Genomic DNA, 19,031 nt, shown 5'->3' on the forward strand with positions numbered 1-19,031 from the left:
CAGTCTGTTGTCTAGTTAGTGAACATTCATTCCCTAATGTAGGACACCAGAGTCTCGATCCCCTTAAGAGCACCCAAATCCGAATTGTGGTGTCGGCCACGAACACGTAACCAGCCACACACAGAGACCCAGATCACAGCCATATATCTGATCACTACTGTGGCTGGTGTGTGGAGCCAAGATAATAGTACAGAACCTTACCGTAAGACATGGACCACTCTGGCACGTCAAAAGCCATACGGCCGGCCGCAAGCAACAATGGAAAAGGGCCCAGGACGCAGGGCCCCAGGAGGAACCAGGCGAAAAAGGGAAGCGGAAGGGCACAGGGGCCAGGAAGGGCAGCCAGCAGAGCCACCGGGGCAGCACGACGGACCAACAAGGGAGCGGCCAGACGGCGCCGGAACGCACCCCCTGCATGATTTTTTTAATCCCTCTTTCTCTATGATTCAGCAGATGTATTTCAGCTGGAGGTAGCCTCAACGTCAGTTTTTTTATTTTATTTAAATCAGTTTTTGTGAAGAGTTGTGTGTTGTCCAAAAAAGAAAAAAATTAAAAAGCGAAACATTCAGTGTGAGTCTGAACAAAACAGACTCTTTTTTAAGTTGAAAGAGTTGAAAGAGTGGACTGTTGCTGAGAGGATCTTCTTTCAGAGACTGTTTGTCAGTGTGGCCGGGGACGGAGCTGTAGCTCAGACCTAGACAGAGACAGAGAGCAGCTGGCCGCCGTGCAAATAGTCACTCCCCATGTAGAGAGGACCGTGTGTTTTTTAAAATAGACAAACACACTGCTTTGCTTTAAATGCACATTAAGTCTATTTCAGATGATCAGCCTGGACCGTCTTTCTCTTAAAAGGCTATTTTTTAACTTTTTAACTGTGTGTGATGTTGGAAAGTGGTAGTTATCATTGCTAATTTGATTAGCTGTTATGCTCCAGTCATCTTCTGTTTTTTTTTTTTTCTGGGGTCGTTGTAGCGCCACACACCCGCCTAACATATGTACTCAGTGTTGCCACAGTTACTTTGAAAAAGTAATCCAATTACTGATTACTGATTACTCCTTGAAAAAGTAACTTAGTTACTTTACTGATTACTCAATTGTAAAAGTAACTAAGTTAGATTACTAGTTACGCGTTACTAAGTAACGCGTTACCGGCATCACTGTATGTACTACAACGTTAAACAAAGCTTCGAGGCACAGAATTTGCCTCGAACAATTTTTTGTAATCAAATTATTTGAGTTACTCGGCTAATTGTTTCAACCCTACTATTTATATGGATTTGCATATTTAAATAGATGTGTGGACAGGGAGGAATTTGATACTTTTGCATGTGAACTCAGTTCCATGTTGATTGGGATGTACAAAAGGAAGGTGTTAAGATCCATTTATACGCAGACTTTGATACATCTGACTTTTTTGTGCGTCGACATTTTCTGGGTTTTAGCATACGTCGTGTTTCAACAGGAAATTCACGCACATCTTCTTACATGAGGCCCCTGGTGTTCACTCTGCAGATCTGATGTGGATTGACGTGTGTGCAGGTCTGAGGAATGAGTTGGGAGCCAAAGAATGAGGAATTAAACACTGAGACGTCAGTGTGCTTCACTGTGTTCACACCCTGTTTTCAACTCAGAGTTGTTTATTTAAATTAAAGTTACTTTGGCATTTCAGTGCTTAGATTTGACCTTTTTAATTTATGGTCCAGATGAGTCGTTGTTGTCCAACTCCTTAATTAATGAGTTTCATGATTCGATCCAGTTCTCCGTTCAGCCCCCCTCCTTTTGGAGAATTTTCCTTGATTATCTGTTCAGCTTATCAATGTCCTGAAATGCAGCAAAACTGGTTGATCATCGTCATCATCATGTGAGCAACAAAGATATTTCTGGTTTCTGGTTGACATTTCATACAGTCTTTTCACAGCTGCTGCAGTGAATAACACATCAGATCAGACAGAGAACCATCGACTTCATCCCATCATCTGATCACCAACTCCACATCATGAAGCTGCTTCTGACTCTGACCCTCCTCTGGACCATCTACAGCAGCGGTAACACCGCACACTCTTAGCATGTCACATTTAAAATCTGTTGCATGAGTAATTTTTGATGTTTTGAAGTATTTGTAGAACAGAATTATGTATTTTGGAACATTTTGCATTTCTACAAGACAACTTTCTAGCCTTTCATCTTTTTTTTATAGCAACAATTTCATCGAGGGTGATATGTGTCGTCCTTATTTCTGCCTGAAATTCTAAATGAAAACATTTTCTCAAAAAGCACCATCTGTAAATCCCGTTTAGACCAGAATTATTGATATTGCTGAAAATTTAAAACTTTTTTGGAAGAGTTTCAGCCAGAACAGTTTAAACCCAGACTGTGTAATTACAAGATCAACAAAATTAAAGCTGTCATCAGAAATTCAGACTTCACCTGACACATTTTATACACTAAACATGATTTTTTTTTTCTCTATTTATAGTTTGTTAAATTCCTACTTGTTTAAAGAATGTCCAAAAATGTTGAATTTGTTTCATGCTGCTGTTACTCTGAAGATCATATTTTACTTCACTGACTGATTTCTTTTTTCTCTCACAGCTGGAGCACTTCAGTGTTCCACGTGCTCTGGTTCATGTACTAACCCAGTCCTTCTCAACTGTGCTAATGGAGAGCAGATGTGTGGAACGGCGTCTGTATCAGGTAGCTGTGACACACGCTGTCGTCTCTTTGTTCTTATCAGGGAAATTTAAGCTTCAGGCTCCGATGTGAAAACATCAGAGTGACTCAGTTTGTGATGGTCCAGGATCAAAACTAAGATCCAGGGCCTGTATTCATGATGCAAACTCTGACCAAAGAGTGGACAGAAACCTTTATCTTTGTGAGGAGGTGAGTTGACCCCGTTGATATGGGTGACAACAGTCTTGTAAGAGCTGTGATTGGTTGTCTGTGCTGCTTGTTATGAATGTACAGTAAAATCAACCGATCATATAACCTGAACTCTATTAAGAAATGTGTCATCGTGAAAATAATTTAATGTCATGATGATGAAACTCAGCAAAAAATAAATGAATTGTTACACAGCTTCAAAATGTTTGAACAAACCTCATTCACATGCAGATTATTATATTGATTAGTTTATTGTTATGCTACCATCTCCAGCAGCGCCTGAGCAAACAATGTGCAGCACCTGAACTTGACTCCAAAATGTTTTCAGTCACCTTTAACAAATATCTCCTTGATTTTCTAGCAAATTTAACTTCACTAGCTGTTGGCACCCAACAGTTCTTCAGGGGATGTGCTGGTTCCAACCTGTGTACGTCAGCAGGACCTCTAACAGCTTCACTTCATGTTGGTGTTGCATCTGTGCGCATATCAGCTGAGTGCTGTAACACAGATAACTGCAACAACAAGACTCTGCCTGGTAAATCAGTTCTGATGGTTTGATGATCAACAGTCAGACTGCATCCTGGTGTTAGTTTGTGTTCTGGAAACATCAATCAGATTCTGATTCCTCTCTGTTTCAGTCCCCATCGCTCCTGCAAATGTCGCAAACAGTCTGAAGTGTTTCACTTGTGATCCAATAACATCTCAGTGCAACATTACAATACAGTGTGAAGGAGTGGAGGACCGCTGTTTCAATACCAAAGGTCAGTCTTTATGATGCAACAACATCAAAGCACACACTCATTTTCTTCATCATCACAGTTTGATATTTACAAGACTCAGGTGATTTCAGGGTATTTAAGTTCATTTGTGTTTAAAACTGGTTTCATCATTTATAGTGTCGCTTCCAAGTTTTGGAGTCAACGGGACCATCTCTGGCTGTGCCTCTTCAAACTTGTGCTCAAACTTTGCCAGTGCTGTGATGCAATTTGTGCCAAACATTGGGAACATCACCAGTGGACCCACCTGCTGCACGGGCAATTTGTGTAATTCTGCAACAACAACTTCCGGTCACTCCTGTTTCACACTGAGCCTGATGCATCTCCTGCTTGGATTCTTAATTTTTTCCTTTTTCTAGGATTTTCCATCTTTCATGAATCTGAATCTTTTTCCATCTGTCATTTGTGTACGTTATTTTGGGGTTTTAAACACACATACGTATTTGTGTTGTATTGAGCTTAATTAATCGATCTTTACACATTTGTGGCTATTCTGTGATTTCAATTATTGAATCTGACTTGCTGAGAATCCACAAAGCATCAGGGCTCATATTCACAAAGCATCCTAAGGCTCAAAGTATTTCTTAGTGACGTCGTTCTCCTCCCTCTTCTTAACAGTTTTGCACCTTTGGAGCTCTGTTAAAGCAGAAGATGCTTTGTGAATATCTTTTATCTTCCAAGGGAAAATTCTAAGAAATGTCTGAGAATTTGAGAAATTCTAAGATTTTTATTTGAATGACATCACTAAGAGCTACTTCTACTCTTAGGATGCTTTGTGAAAATGGGCCCAGGTCTTTCAGAAGCTCACAGAAGATGTCGAACCAAATTCTCATCATCTCCACCTCAGACCTAATGTGCTTCTGGAGATGTGATCTAGAATTGCACAGAAATATCATATATACTCATGGGAGTGGAACTTTGTCACATAATCACGTATCAGTCCTGACTGGATCATTTTAAGTACTTTAAATGTGGATAAATGTCTTGGGGATGACTGGGTATTAAATAAACAAATGTTTGGGATTTAATGAGTGACAATGTTATCAATTACTTGTTTTTTCTTTTATTATCTAATCTTGTCTTCTATGTTTCAATTGTAATAAAATGGAAATTAGCTCAGTTAGTGTTTTAATTTGCATTTTATTGGTTCTTTTCTTCATTTTATTGTATTTTAATTTGTCTTATGTGTTTCATCTACAGCACTTTGTGTCAGCTCTGTCTGCCTTAAGGTGCTTTATTAATAAAGTTGGTATGTTATGGTATGGTGGTATGGTGTGGTCACAATAAACAGTAATTGAAACATTAAACATGACGTGTATTCCTGCTTCATCTTGAACCAAATGTTTGCCAGAATAAAATATCAGGGGGAGTCTGGTGGTGGTTCCAGATTGTGCAATACGACCAGACACCAAGAGATATTCAGCAGGACGTCCATGTTGATATTTTGGCCATGTGGTGGATTCATCTGTGTGTGATGAGAGGGTTAAAGGGTTAACAACAGATTAAATTTCAATTTATTTTCATTTTATTTCACTTATATAGCACCAAATCACAATAAAGCTGCCTCAAGGTGCTTCACACAAGTAAGGCTGAACCTTATCAACCCCAAGAGCAAGAACACAGTGGTAAGAAAAAAAACTCCCTCTGATGATATTGATGGAGAAACCTCAAGCAGACCAGACTCAGAGGGGTGACCGTCTGTTTAGGTCATTCTAACGGTTGCAAAATTTTGCAAAGTTTTACAAAACAGAACATAAGTAGATGCATTTAATGAGAAGTCTATTCAGGCGTCCAGTCCACAGGCAGGGGTCATCCAGCAGCTCATTTCATTCAGTGGGCCTGTTCCCGTGGCAGAGTCCGATCCATGATCAGTTCAGAAATTATTCAGTCGTCAAATCCAGCCTGTGACTTCATGACGTCATCCGCACCTCAGACAGACAGAAAAAACAACAACAAAAAAACAGAATCAGTCGGCCAGAAAAAATAAACCTAAGATACAATCATTTACAAGTTTTGTTGAGACAAGATTAAAAAAACAAAAACAAACAAGAGAAGCTGGGAGTGGACCACTTGTCTGCCTGGGTGATTATCACCCAGTGCTCAAGGTGGTTCCATGATTTGGGGAAGATGCATTGCACCAGCACACACTTCTAGACATCATCTGAACAAGAAAACAGGTCAGATGGAAGTGATCCTGTGAGACTATAATTAGACCAACACCAACCAAGCATGTGACCCCCAATCTGGCAACACAGCCGTGTCTGTGAACAAAAGACAAAAAGGGGGAAGAACCTCTTCTACACTTTAATATAGTTTTACTGTGTTCAGTGATGTGGTTTGGCAACAATAAAGTGGGAGTTCAGAGGTCAGCTGTGAGTAATGCAGGTGACTGATTTTGTTGCGTGTAATACAACAAATGACCTTCTTCTTTAGATTAGATGGAACTTTATTGATCCTTTGGGAAGACTCCTTCAGGGAAATTGGCTCAATACCTGGATACAGTTACAGATATAGAAAAAGATTCTTTATTGTTATTGTAACCAGTGCAGTGAAAGGTAAGGTGCAGCCTTTCAGTGCAAATATAAACCTGAATAAACCACACGCAGACTTGAAAGGTCTGGAGAAGACAAGAAAAATAAACATACACATACACACACACACACACACATACATATATATATATATACATATATACATATATATACACATATATATACAAATATATACACACATATATATATATATACACACACATATATATATATATATATATATATATATATATATATATGAAATTTATGCAGACATGATTATTGCCACCCTTTAAGACATTTCCTGTTGATCATCATCAGAACTGATATTTATGACCCCCAACAGCTAATAAGCTAAACCTAGATTTATAAATAAGAGCAACACCCCCGCCTTGCTTCGCATCTCGAGGGATGTGACTAAATGTTTATGCTGGTGGGCAGGCCTCATTTAAGGGGAGGACAGCTGTAGGTTTAAGCCAGGTTTCACATAACCCAATCATATCTAAGTGTAGATCCATAATTAGATCATTAATCAACAATGATTTTGAGGATTGTGATCTTATGTTAATGAGACACAGACTAAGCACCTCAGTGGGGTTGACAGTTGAACTGTTTGGGTTTAGGGGTGGTTCCAGAGTAGCATATATAAGATGCCTGGAAGTAAGTTTAGGTTTGAGACATTCCACGTGAGTTGTAGGTAGCAGACATGAAATCTTTCATATTGTTGGAACAGCCAACAGGCCGTTCCTCAATTTCAACATCATCCAATGAGTAATGGGTATTAAGTTTACAATGCATATCCCTCTATGATTTTTATGGACACGTCTACGGAAGCAGGCCACAGACTCAACTTGTTGAATTTCCCTCCCTGGCAGATAAACTTCACTATCACCATAGTGGATTTTCTGCACTGATTTCCCCGTTAAGCTAATGGATTCAACACCCACATTTGTCATAAACCTTGCAGGGTCTCTAATCACCTGCTCCGTGGCCTGCTGTAAAATCCTAATGTTACCCTCCGTGTAGAGCTCTATCTATGTTCACAGACAAGATGGTGGCACCTTCCCCAGTAGGGTGGAGGCCATCCGGCATCAGCAAGCCATGGTGGCCCCAGAACAATGGCCAGTTATCAATAAACCTAAAGTCTTGCTGTCTACAAAATTGCACCAGCCACCTATTTAACAATGTCAGTCTGCTAAATGCCTCATCATTACCCTGGGAGGGGACCAGAGACTATTAGTCGATACAACTTAACTTAATTTCAGTGTTGAGTTTATGATCAAACATTTGTTAATTTAGTTAAATTTATTGATACATTATAACACCAATTCATTCATCCATCCATCCATTTTCTTCACCTGTCTATTCCAATTAATGGTCATGGGGGCTGGATCTCATCACAGCAGTCCACCAAATCATGAATTGACTTTTGTCTGCCACAGCCAGCTGAAAGATGAGTGATCTCTTGACCTTGGCACTAGGGGTCATCATCACTGAGGTACCTCCCTCACACATAAAACTGGCTAAACCATGTAAGATAGGTGCGTACCACTTGCACAGGTGCTGACGTGGTTCGTCTTTAGTCTTCTCAGGATGTCGTCTTTTAGATAACACAAACTAATTGCAAGTGATATGCTAGAAAAGGACACAACACTTTAGAATAATTCAGCCTTAAGCAAGATAAAATGCACAGAGTTTTTAAGTTTATTTAAGCCTTCGACACAGAGCTTAGACAAACTGAGTCCTCTAGAGAGACTGAATATGTGATAACCGCGCTCATCTATTTATTGGAGACCTGCGGGCATCGCTCCTCCTTCGACTTTTATTTCATTCCCAAGACATGGTTTTCTATTGGAAGCGTCCTCTAGTGAACCCTAAGCAGGTGTTAGGCCATTATTTCAATGTGACAAACGCTCCCATTAAAACGTGAAGGATTTACAACTGATTTTTTAAAAAGACCTTCAGCCACAGGTGCAGCTGGCCTGAGGCCCCCCCGCATGTGGCCTCAGCCACAGGTGCAGCTGGCCTGAGGCCCCTGCACGTGGCCTGCGGGAAAGCACCTAAAAGGCCTTGGAAAGCCCCTGACAGACCGAATGACTAATAGAGCCCTTTTTTTTGGGTTGAACACCTGCTAGTTCAGCCAGAGGACATACAGTTCAGATCAGGACACTTGATAGTTCATCATAGTTCAAATAAGGACCTAAAAATTCTTCTACAGTGCGTAGCACTTGCGCAGGGGACAGGCGTACCACTTCTGTAGAAAGTGACAGACTGTCAGTGGAGAGTTTTAGTCCTGCACATACAAATTCTATGGGTCTAGTGAAAAATCAACAATGCATACTAACCTGACCCCAGACTGTGTGGGCCTGAAAGATTTAAAAGAGTCTGACATGGCAGCAGGGGGGAGTGACAGAGCACGATCCTTGCTGAACACCTCAGCAAGATCGTGATACCCTATGGGGACTACAGACAGATCAGGGGGTGAAGTGACCTCGTCCCTGACCTTAACACTGGGTGGAATGGATGATCAAAGACCCTCAAGGTGGCAGGCCTCGCTCCACTGTGTGACAGACCCGGTCTGCCAATCAATCTGGGGATTGTGTTTGATAACCCAGGGATGACCTAAAACTAGTGGTAACGTGGAAGAAAACACAAAGAACTGGATTGTCTCCCGGTGTTTCCCAGATACGACTAAAGTGACCGCTTCGGTTTGATGTGTTATGGCTGGAAGAGGAGTGCCATCTGATGCACTGAAAGGGGCGTGTCCGGTGCCACCACTGGGATGCAAGAATTGATTACAACCTTGTGATCCATATATATATATATATATATATATATATATATATATATATATATATATATATATATATATATATATGAGGTCTTTTAGAAAAGTAACCGACCTTTTTATTTAAAAAAAAAACTATATGGATTTGAATCACATGCGATTACGTCAGACAAGCTTGAACCCTCGTGCGCATGCGTGAGTTTTTTCACGCCTGTCGGTTGCATCATTCGCCTGTGAGCAGGCTTTGAGTGAGCACTGGTTCACCCCTCCCGTCGGAATTCCTTTGTCTGACAACTTGCTGAGAGACTGGCGCTTTGCTTTATCAAAATTTTTTCAGAAACTGTGAGGCACATCGAAGTGGACACCATTCGAGAAATTCAGCTGGTTTTCTGTGAAAATTTTAACGGCTAATGAGAGATTATGGAGTGTTACTGTTGCTTTAATTTTCCGTAATTATTGTATGGCTTTGCCTTACAATATAAAACGCCTTGGGGCAACTGTTTGTTGTGATTTGGTGCTATATAAATAAAATTGATTTGATTTGACTTTAAGGACTCCCCACGGAGCCGCAGGGCGCGCCGCGCTCCGAGCCGCCGTCGTCAGCCTGTTTCGAGCTGAAAACTTCCAAATTTAAGCGTCATGCCAGGACGTCGTGAGAGAACAGAGAAGTTTCAGAAGAGGTCGGGATCAGCAGTTTATCCGGACATTCCACTGTTAAAGGAGATTTTGTAATGAAAGACGTGCGGACGGATTGGCGCGTCGGCACGCAGACGCTCATGGCCCGGCGCCACAGGAAAACACCTCCATGTTGATAACCATTCGTAAGATTCAGGTGCCTTTAGATGGCTTTCAGTCAAGTGAGTATCCGAGAAATTGTTTAACAACTGGGCATGTTCCAACTTGTCCTGTAAGGCTTCCAACGGAGGCGTTTTGCATTGCCTCAATGAATGGTATGTTCCAGCTTTCACCTCATGAAATATTCGTACCATTGAACTCATAAACATTCATTATTTGTATATTATACTCAGACTTTGATATATCTGACTTTTTTGTGCGTCGAGAGTTTCTGGGTTTTTGCGTACGTCGTGTTTTAACAGGAAATTGACCCACATCTTTGTACATGAGGCCTCTGGTTTTCACTCTGCAGATATGGTGTGGATTGGCATGTGTGCAGGTCTGACAAAAGAGTTTGGAGCTAAAGAATGAGGAACTAAACACTGAGACGTCAGTGTGTTTCACTGTGTTCACACCCTGTTTTCAACTCAGAGTTCTACAGTTGTCTATTTAAATTAAATTTACTTGGGAGTTTCAGTGCTTAGATTTGAGCCTTTTTATTCATTGTCCAGATGAGTTGTTGATGACTCAAAGACTATTGTCGCCCAACTAGTCAATTAATAATTTTAATTTGTCAGTTCAGCTCCCCTCCTTTTGAAGTAATTTCCTTGATTATCTGTTCAACTTTTCTGTTGTGGTCTGTCCCCTGTCTTTGTCTTATGCCCTTATGTCAGTTGTCATTATGGTCTGTCCCCTGTCTGTGTCTTACGCTCTTATGTCACTTGTCATTGTGGCCTGTCCCCTGTCTGTGTCTTATGCCCTTATGTCAGTTGTCACTGTGGCCTGTACCCTCTCTACGTCTTATCTGTTAGTTGTGTTGTTTAGCATGCTTTAGCCATTTTTGAGTTCTACTTTAGTTTTCGGTTTTGGTCCTTTGTTTTCAGACTTTGTTACTTTGTGGTATCTGTTGTAGTTTAGTATTTAGTTATGGCATGTGTTTGTTTATGTGTTTGTTTTTACTCACCACAGAGTTTGTTGCAATTTGTGTCACTCTGTTATTGTCAGCCATGTGTGTGTGTGTGTGTGACCAAGTCTCACTCACATCTGTCTCACATTCCCAATAACATCACCTGTTGCCCGTCTACTCGTTTGTGTCCCTACTTAAGTTTGTCACAGTGTGGTCCTCAGTTGCTGGGTTTTTCTGGTTCATTGTGTTCCTGTTAGGTTAGTTTTCCTGCATTTGTTCTCATGTACTTGCCCTGGTGTTGCCACTGACTCTCCTCCTCTGTCCTTGTTTGAACTGTTCCTCAGAATCTTGCAAATAAATCATTGCCTTTTTTACCAACACTTGTTTGGTCTATCTCTGCATTTTTAGGTTAAATCCTGCCACACACTAACATTACGATGTCTTGAAATGCAGCAAAACTGGTTCATTGTCATCATTATGTAAGCAACAATTGGTTTCCTGTTTTTATACATCACAGTCTTTAAACAGCTGCTAGAATAACACATCAGATCAGACTAAGAACCATAAACTTCATCCCTGGATGTGAATCTGATCACCAACTCCTCATCATGAAGCCGGTTCTGACTATGACACTCATCTGGACCGTCTCCAGCATAGGTAAGACTGCACACTCTTAACATGCCACATATAAAATCTGTTCAATATTTTGGTTTATTTTCAATGTTTTAAAGTATTTGTAGAACATAATTACACATTATGGAACATTACAATTGCATTTCTATAAAACATACAACTTTCTAGCCTTTAGTCTTTTTTATAGCAACAATTTCATTACAATCGAGGATTGATATGTGTCGTCCTTATTTCTTTAAATAATGGAACATTCTCTTTGAAGTAATTCATTTTTTGTTTTTAGAAACTTTTACCCAGAGCAGTTGAAATCCAGACAATGAATAATTGCAAGAACAACAAAATTAAAGCTGTCATCATAAATTCAGACTACAACTGGCAAATTTTGAACACCAAACATTATTTTTCTGTATTTGTAATTTTATAAATTCCTGATGATGTACTGGTTTCAAAAATGTCCATAAATGTTGCATTTTTTCATCTTTTAATTCTCTTTGTTTCATCTTATAATAATCTTTTAAATTATATTTTAATTCCCTGACTGAGTTCCTTTTCTCTCACAGCTGAAGCACTTCGGTGTTTCTGGTGTGAAGGTTCAAGTTCATGTACAAACTCATCCCTTCACACATGTACTAATAAAGAGCTGATGTGTGTGTCACCGTCTATATCAGGTAACTGTGACACATGCTGTCATTTCTTTCTTCTTATCTGGGACATTTATGCTTCAGGCTCCAATGTGAAAACATCAGACAGTCTGGGTTTGTGATGGCTGTGGATCCAAACTAAGATCCAGACTTTTAATGACTTCCTGGACTTGGTTATCAGCAGTGTATTTGTTGATTTTGAAAGGACCTGTGGTTTTAATTTCACTTCATACGACCCCATGCTTTAGCAGGTCGTCACCAAGGACCTGTGGTTTTAATTGCACCTCATACGACCCCAAGCTTTAAATCAAATCAATTTTATTTATATAGCACCAAATCACAACAAACAGTTGCCCCAAGGCGCTTTATATTGTAAGGCAAAAGCATACAATAATTACAGAAAACCCCAATGGTCAAAACGACCCCCTGTGAGCAAGCACTTGGCGACAGTGGGAAGGAAAAACTCCCTTTTAACAGGAAGAAACCTCCAGCAGAACCAGGCTCAGGGAGGGGCAGTCTTCTGCTGGGACTGGTTGGGAATGAGGGAGAGAATCAGGAAAAAGACATGCTGTGGAGGGGAGCAGAGATCAATCACTAATGATTAAATGCAGAGTGGTGCATACAGAGCAAAAGGAGAAAGAAACACTCAGTGCATCATGGGAACCCCCCAGCAGTCTAAGTCTATAGCAGCATAACTAAGGGATGGTTCAGGGTCACCTGATCCAGCCCTAACTATAAGCTTTAGCAAAAAGGAAAGTTTTAAGCCTAATCTTAAAAGTAGAGAGGGTGTCTGTCTCCCTGATCCGAATTGGGAGCTGGTTCCACAGGAGAGGAGCCTGAAAGCTGAAGGCTCTGCCTCCCATTCTACTCTTACAAACCTTAGGAACTACAAGTAAGCCTGCAGTCTGAGAGCGAAGCGCTCTATTGGGGTGATATGGTACTATGAGGTCCCTAAGATAAGATGGGACCTGATTATTCAAAACCTTATAAGTAAGAAGACGAATTTTAAATTCTATTCTAGAATTAACAGGAAGCCAATGAGGAGAGGCCAGTATGGGTGAAATATGCTCTCTCCTTCTAGTCCCTGTCAGCACTCTAGCTGCAGCATTTTGAATTAACTGAAGGCTTTTCAGGGAACTTTTAGAACAACCTGGTAATAATGAATTACAATAGTCCAGCCTAGAAGAAATAAATGCATGAATTAGTTTTTCAGCATCACTCTGAGACAAGACCTTTCTAATTTTAGAGATATTGCACAAATGAAAAAAAGCAGTCCTACATATTTGCTTAATATGCACATTGAATGACATATCCTGATCAAAAATGACTCCAAGATTTCTCACAGTATTACTAGAGGTCAGGGTAATGCCATACAGAGTAAGGATCTGGTTAGACACCATGTTTCTAAGATTTGTGGGGCCAAGTACAATAACTTCAGTTTTATCTGAATTTAAAAGCAGGAAATTAGTGGTCATCCATGTCTTTATGTCTGTAAGACATTACTGCAGTTTAACTAATTGGTGTTTGTCCTCTGGCTTCATGGATAGATAAAGCTGGGTATCATCTGCATAACAATGAAAATTTAAGCAATGCTTTCTAATAATACTGCCTAAGGGAAGCATGTATAAAGTGAATAAAATTGGTCCTAGCACAGAACCTTGTGGAACTCCATAATTAACCTTAGTCCGTGAAGAAGATTCCCCATTTACATGAACAAATTGTAATCTATTAGATAAATATGATTCAAACCACCGCAGCACAGTGCCTTTAATACCTATGGCATGCTCTAATCTCTGTAATAAAATTTTATGGTCAACAGTATCAAAAGCAGCACTGAGGTCTAACAGGACAAGCACAGAGATGAGTCCACTGTCTGAGGCCATAAGAAGATCATTTGTAACCTTCACTAATGCTGTTTCTGTACTATGATGAATTCTAAAACCTGACTGAAACTCTTCAAATAGACCATTCCTCTGCAGATGATCACTTAGCTGTTTTACAACTACCCTTTCAAGAATTTTTGAGAGAAAAGGACGGTTGGAGATTGCCTATAATTAGCTAAGATAGCTGGGTCAAGTGATGGCGTTTTAAGTAATGGTTTAATTACTGCCACCTTAAAAGCCTGTGGTACAAAGCCAAATAATAAAGATAGATTGATCATATTTAAGATCGAAGCATTAATTAATGGCAGGGCTACCTTGAGCAGCCTGGTAGGAATGGGGTCTAATAGACATGTTGATGGTTTGGAGGAAGTAACTAATGAAAATAACTCAGACAGAACAATCGGAGAGAAAGAGTCTAACCAAATACCAGCATCACTGAAAGCAGCCAAAGATAACAATATGTCTTTGGGATGGTTATGAGTAATTTTTTCTCTAATAGATAAAATTTTATTAGCAAAGAAAGTCATGAAGTCATTACTAGTTAAAGTTAAAGGAATACTCGGCTCAGTAGAGCTCTGACTCTGTCAGCCTGGCTACAGTGCTGAAAAGAAACCTGGGTTGTTCTTATTTTCTTCAATTAGTGATGAGTAGTAAGATGTCCTAGCTTTACGGAGGGCTTTTTTTATAGAGCAGCAGACTCTTTTTCCAGGCTAAATGAAGATCTTCTAAATTAGTGAGCTGCCATTTCATCTCCAACTTACGGGTTATCTGCTTTAAGCTGCGAGTTTGTGAGTTATACCATGGAGTCAGGCACTTCTGATTTAAGGCTCTCTTTTTCAGAGAAGCTACAGCATCCAAAGTTGTGCTTAAGGGGATGTAAAACTATTGACGAGATAATCTATCTCACTCACAGAGTTTAGGTAGCTACTCTGCACTGTGTTGGTATATGGCATTGGAGAACATAACAAAGAAGGAATCATATCCTTAAACCTAGTTACAGCGCTTTCCGAAAGACTTTTACTGTTCTGAAACTTATTCTCCACTGCTGGGTAGTCCATTAAAGTAAATGCAAATGTTATTAAGAAATGATCAGACAGAAGGGGGTTTTCAGGGAATACTGTTAAGTCTTCAATTTCCATACCATAAGTCAGAACAAGATCTAAAGTACCAAGTTAAAGTGGTGGGTGGACTCATTTACATTTTGAGCGAAGCCAATTGAGTCTAATAATAGATTAAATGCAGTGTTGATGCTGTAATTCTCAACATCTATGTGGATGTTAAAATCGCCTACTATAATTATCTTATCTGAGCTAAGCACTAAGTCAGACAAAAGGTCTGAAAATTCACAGAGAAACTCACAGTAACGACCAGGTGGACGATAGATAATAACAAATAAAACTGGTTTTTGGGACTTCCAATTTGGATGGACAAGACTAAGAGTCAAGCTTTCAAATGAATTAAAGCTCTGTCTGGGTTTTTGATTAATTAATAAGCTGGAGTGGAAGATTGCTGCTAATCCTCCGCCCCGGCCCGTGCTACGAGCATTCTGACAGTTAGTGTGACTCGGGGGTGTTGACTCATTTAAACTAACATATTCATCCTGCTGTAACCAGGTTTCTGTAAGGCAGAATAAATCAATATGTTGATCAATTATTATATCATTTACTAACAGGACTTAGAATAGAGAGACCTAATGTTTAATAAACCACATTTAACTGTTTTACTCTGTGGTGCATTTGACGGTGCTATATTATTTTTCTTTTTGAATTTTTATGCTTAAATAGATTTTTACTGGTTGTTGGTGGTCTGGGAGCAGGCACCATCTCTACGGGGATGGGGTAATGGGTGGATAGCAGGGGGAAAGAAGCTGCAGAGAGGTGTGTAAGACTACAACTCTGCTTCCTGGTCCCAACCCTGGATAGTCACGGTTTGGAGGGTTTAATAAAATTGGCCAGATTTCTAGAAATGAGGGCTGCTCCATCCAAAGTGGGATGGATGCCGTCTCTCCTAACAAGACCAGGTTTTCCCCAGAAGCTTTGCCAATTATCTATGAAGCCCACCTCATTTTTTGGACACCACTCAGACAGCCAACAATTCAGGGAGAACATGCGGCTAAACAAGTCACTCCCGGTCCGATTGGGGAGGGGCCCAGAGAAAACTACAGAGTCCGACATTGTTTTTGCAAAGTTACACACCGATTCAATGTTAATTTAGTGACCTCCGATTGGCGTTACCGGGTGTCATTACTGCCAACGTGAATTACAGTCTTACCAAATTTACGCTTAGCCTTAGCCAGCAGTTTCAATTTTCTTTCAATGTCGCCTGCTCTGGCCCCCGGAAGACAATTGACTATGGTTGCTGGTGTTGCTAACTTCACATTTCTCAAAAGAGTCACCAATAACCAGAGTTTGTTCTGCTAAGCTACCTTGGTCGGCACCAACTACAGGGGCCTGGCTAGCTGTAGGATTTTCCACGTTGCGGAGCCGAATCTCCAATTTGCCCAGCCTGGCCTCCAAATCTACGAATAAGCTACACTTATTACAAGTACCATTACTGCTAAAGGAGGCCAAGGAATAACTAAACATTTCACACCCAGAGCAGAAAAGTGCGGGAGAGACAGGAGAAGCCACCATGCTAAACTGGCTAAGAGCTAGTAGCTGTGCTAAGCTAGCAGATTCCTAAAAACACACAAAGTGAATAATGTGTAAATAATTTAGAGGTGATTCAGCAGAGGGAGTGCTTTAGTTAAGGCAAATGAACATTACACTGTGAAACAAATCGTTATCTAGTTAACTAGATCAATCTAACTGCGCAGATTAAACAGCTAACAGATACAGAAAAACACCGCTGTGCTTCAGAACAGGAAGTGATACAATACCGCAGTGAGAGCCAACCACCAGTACAGGTTAATGTTTTTGATACCTTAAAAATATAATTTATATAAAGAGTAAACAGTTTCAGACCAAATATTGACCCCTGGGGGGACGCCACAGCCAATATCCAAGCATGATGATATATACACTCTCCCATCTTCACAAACTGTTTCCTGCTTCCAAGGTAACTTCTCTCCCAGTGTAATACTGGGTAAGATGTTTGCAGTGCAGTCTGCAGTAAAGCAACAGTTACTTCATCAGATGAAGGTGAGGTGTAACACTTGCTTTAAGAAGGAATGTCAGCTGCAACCTTTTGGCCATGAGTTACATTTCTCTGTGCATGATCCAGCACACAGGTGCTTCAGTGATGAGGACCCCGGTGGCGGGAGAAAGCCAAGGACCTTCCCAGCTTTCACCTGGCTGCAGCAGATAGTTGGCTAGCTGGTTTGGAGTGAATGGGCCATTTGTCTGCATGTGTGGTTGCCATCCAGGATCAAAGGCTGTTCCATGGTGTGGTGGATATAGCAACACATGATGCCAGTGCATGCTCCCAGACCTGACTTGACTCAAATGTTTTCAGTCACCTTAACAAATGTCTCATTGATTTTCTAGTAAATTTCAGTTCATCAGCATTTGTCAGCCAACAGTTCTTCAGGGCATGTGCCCCTCACAGCCTGTGAATCGACACACATATCAGCTGAGTGCTGCAACTCAGATAACTGCAACAACAAGACTCTGCCTGGTAAATCAGTTCTGATGGTTTGATGATCAACAGTCAGACTGCATCCTGGTGTTACTTTGTGTTCTGGAAACATCAGTCAGATTCTGATTCCTCTCTGTTTCAGTTCCCATCGCTCCTGCAAATGTCACCAACAGTCTGCAGTGTTTCACTTGTGACCCAGTAACATCTCAGTGCAACATTCCAATACAATGTGAAGGAGTGGAGGACCACTGTGTCCAAATCAAAGGTCAGTCTTTATGATGCAACAAGATGAAAGCACACACTCATTTTCTTCATCTTCACAGTTTAATATTTACAAGACTCAGGTGATTTCAGGGCATTAAAGTTAATTTATTTTTAAAACTGTTTTCATAGTGTCAAATACAAATGTGGGAGTCAACAGGTCCATCTTTGGCTGTGCCTCTTCAAACGTCTGCACAGCTTTGGGAATTAGTTTAATGCAACTTCCTGCAGGCGTTGTGAACGTCACCAGTGGACCCATCTGCTGCTCGGGCAGTTCATGTAATTCTGCAACAACTTCCAGTCACTCCTGTTTCACACTGAGCCTGATGCTTGGACTCTTATTTTTTCCATTTTTGAGGATTTTCCATCTTTCAAGAATCTGAACTTTTTTCCATCTGTCATTTGTGCAAATTGATTTGGTGTTTTAACCACATGTGTATTTATGTTGTATTGACCTTAATTAATCGTTCATTCCACATTTGTGGATATTGTGTGGTTTATATGACTGAATCTGACTTGCTGAGAATCTACAAAGCATCACGGACCATATTCACAAAGCATCCTAAGGCTCAAAGTAGCTCTTAACCCCTTAACGCTCATTGTCGCATATATGCTACAATATTTGACTCAAATATGTAACATACCAAATTGACCAGTATTTGCAACATGCCATTATTATTATTATAACATTATAACAAAGTCATTACCAAAATACCAAAATTACTATTTATTTTTTGTGCAAAAGTGAAATTAGTAATCTCAACATTATTTACCATCTACTTAAAGGCAAAAACACACAAAACATTTTTTTAAATACAGCTATAGAAATTCAGGCGTTAAGGGGTTAATGATGTCATTCTCGTTCCAACGGTGGTTTCTCCGTAATTATTGTATGGCTTTGCCTTACAATATAAAGTGCCTTGGGGCAACTGTTTGTTGTGATTTGGTGCTATATAAATAAAATTGATTTGATTTGATTCTCCTCCCTCCTATGAACAGTTTTTCACCTTAGGAGCGCTTTTCAGGCCTGAGATGCTTTGTGAATATCTTTTATCTTACCAATGGAAAATTCTAATGGCTCCCGCACACAACACAATTGAGGCCGAAGGACTTGAATGGCAGTTGTGAAAAACCACAGCCGCCTCGTACAACAGTCGGCACAACCACTCAAGCACAGCACATGCACTCCACATTTGCATTACACTTGTGCTGGAAACCCAATCGAACGGCCTCAAGATGAGGTTGCACTGCCATCTGCCTGTGGTTGCAGCATTTATGCAGCATGTCGTACGCAGGTCGGACCATTCGGGTCGAGAGGTTG

The 19,031-nt window shown here is 40.4% G+C and overlaps 1 protein-coding gene and 1 long non-coding RNA gene across 4 annotated transcripts; both read left to right on the plus strand.

The window, feature by feature from the left end:
* Positions 1–1,887: 1,887 nt before the first annotated feature.
* LOC117518309 lies at positions 1,888–4,963 on the plus strand. The gene is made up of 5 exons (XM_034179410.1): positions 1,888–2,045; positions 2,593–2,694; positions 3,242–3,415; positions 3,519–3,641; positions 3,777–4,963. Exons 1-5 carry the CDS (start codon positions 1,997–1,999, stop codon positions 4,013–4,015), a joined length of 687 nt encoding a protein of 228 aa, XP_034035301.1. The 5' UTR covers positions 1,888–1,996; the 3' UTR covers positions 4,016–4,963.
* Positions 4,964–9,927: 4,964 nt separating this feature from the next.
* LOC117518314 lies at positions 9,928–18,378 on the plus strand. Of its 3 annotated transcripts, none has more exons than XR_004562950.1 (6): positions 9,928–11,373; positions 11,910–12,017; positions 16,931–17,256; positions 17,359–17,488; positions 17,592–17,714; positions 17,843–18,378. It is a non-coding gene; the product is annotated as an uncharacterized LOC117518314 (long non-coding RNA). The 3 variants fall into 3 exon arrangements; XR_004562949.1 differs by having other exon boundaries at positions 16,931–17,013; positions 17,096–17,488; XR_004562948.1 differs by having other exon boundaries at positions 16,931–17,488.
* The last annotated feature ends 653 nt before the right edge of the window (positions 18,379–19,031 follow it).

The sequence above is a fragment of the Thalassophryne amazonica genome, chromosome 10 (assembly GCF_902500255.1).
Source record: "Thalassophryne amazonica chromosome 10, fThaAma1.1, whole genome shotgun sequence".
Lineage (NCBI taxonomy): Eukaryota > Metazoa > Chordata > Actinopteri > Batrachoidiformes > Batrachoididae > Thalassophryne > Thalassophryne amazonica.

What these genes read in the sequence shown, in the direction of transcription:
- LOC117518309 (XM_034179410.1), top strand. Translation starts at nt 1,997, where the DNA reads ATGAAGCTGCTTCTGACTCTGACCCTCCTCTGGACCATCTACAGCAGC. An exon ending in CTGGACCATCTACAGCAGCG is followed by an intron (nt 2,046 to 2,592) that starts GTAACACCGCAC and finishes TTTCTCTCACAG; the next exon opens with CTGGAGCACTTCAGTGTTCC. An exon ending in CAACAACAAGACTCTGCCTG is followed by an intron (nt 3,416 to 3,518) that starts GTAAATCAGTTC and finishes TCTCTGTTTCAG; the next exon opens with TCCCCATCGCTCCTGCAAAT.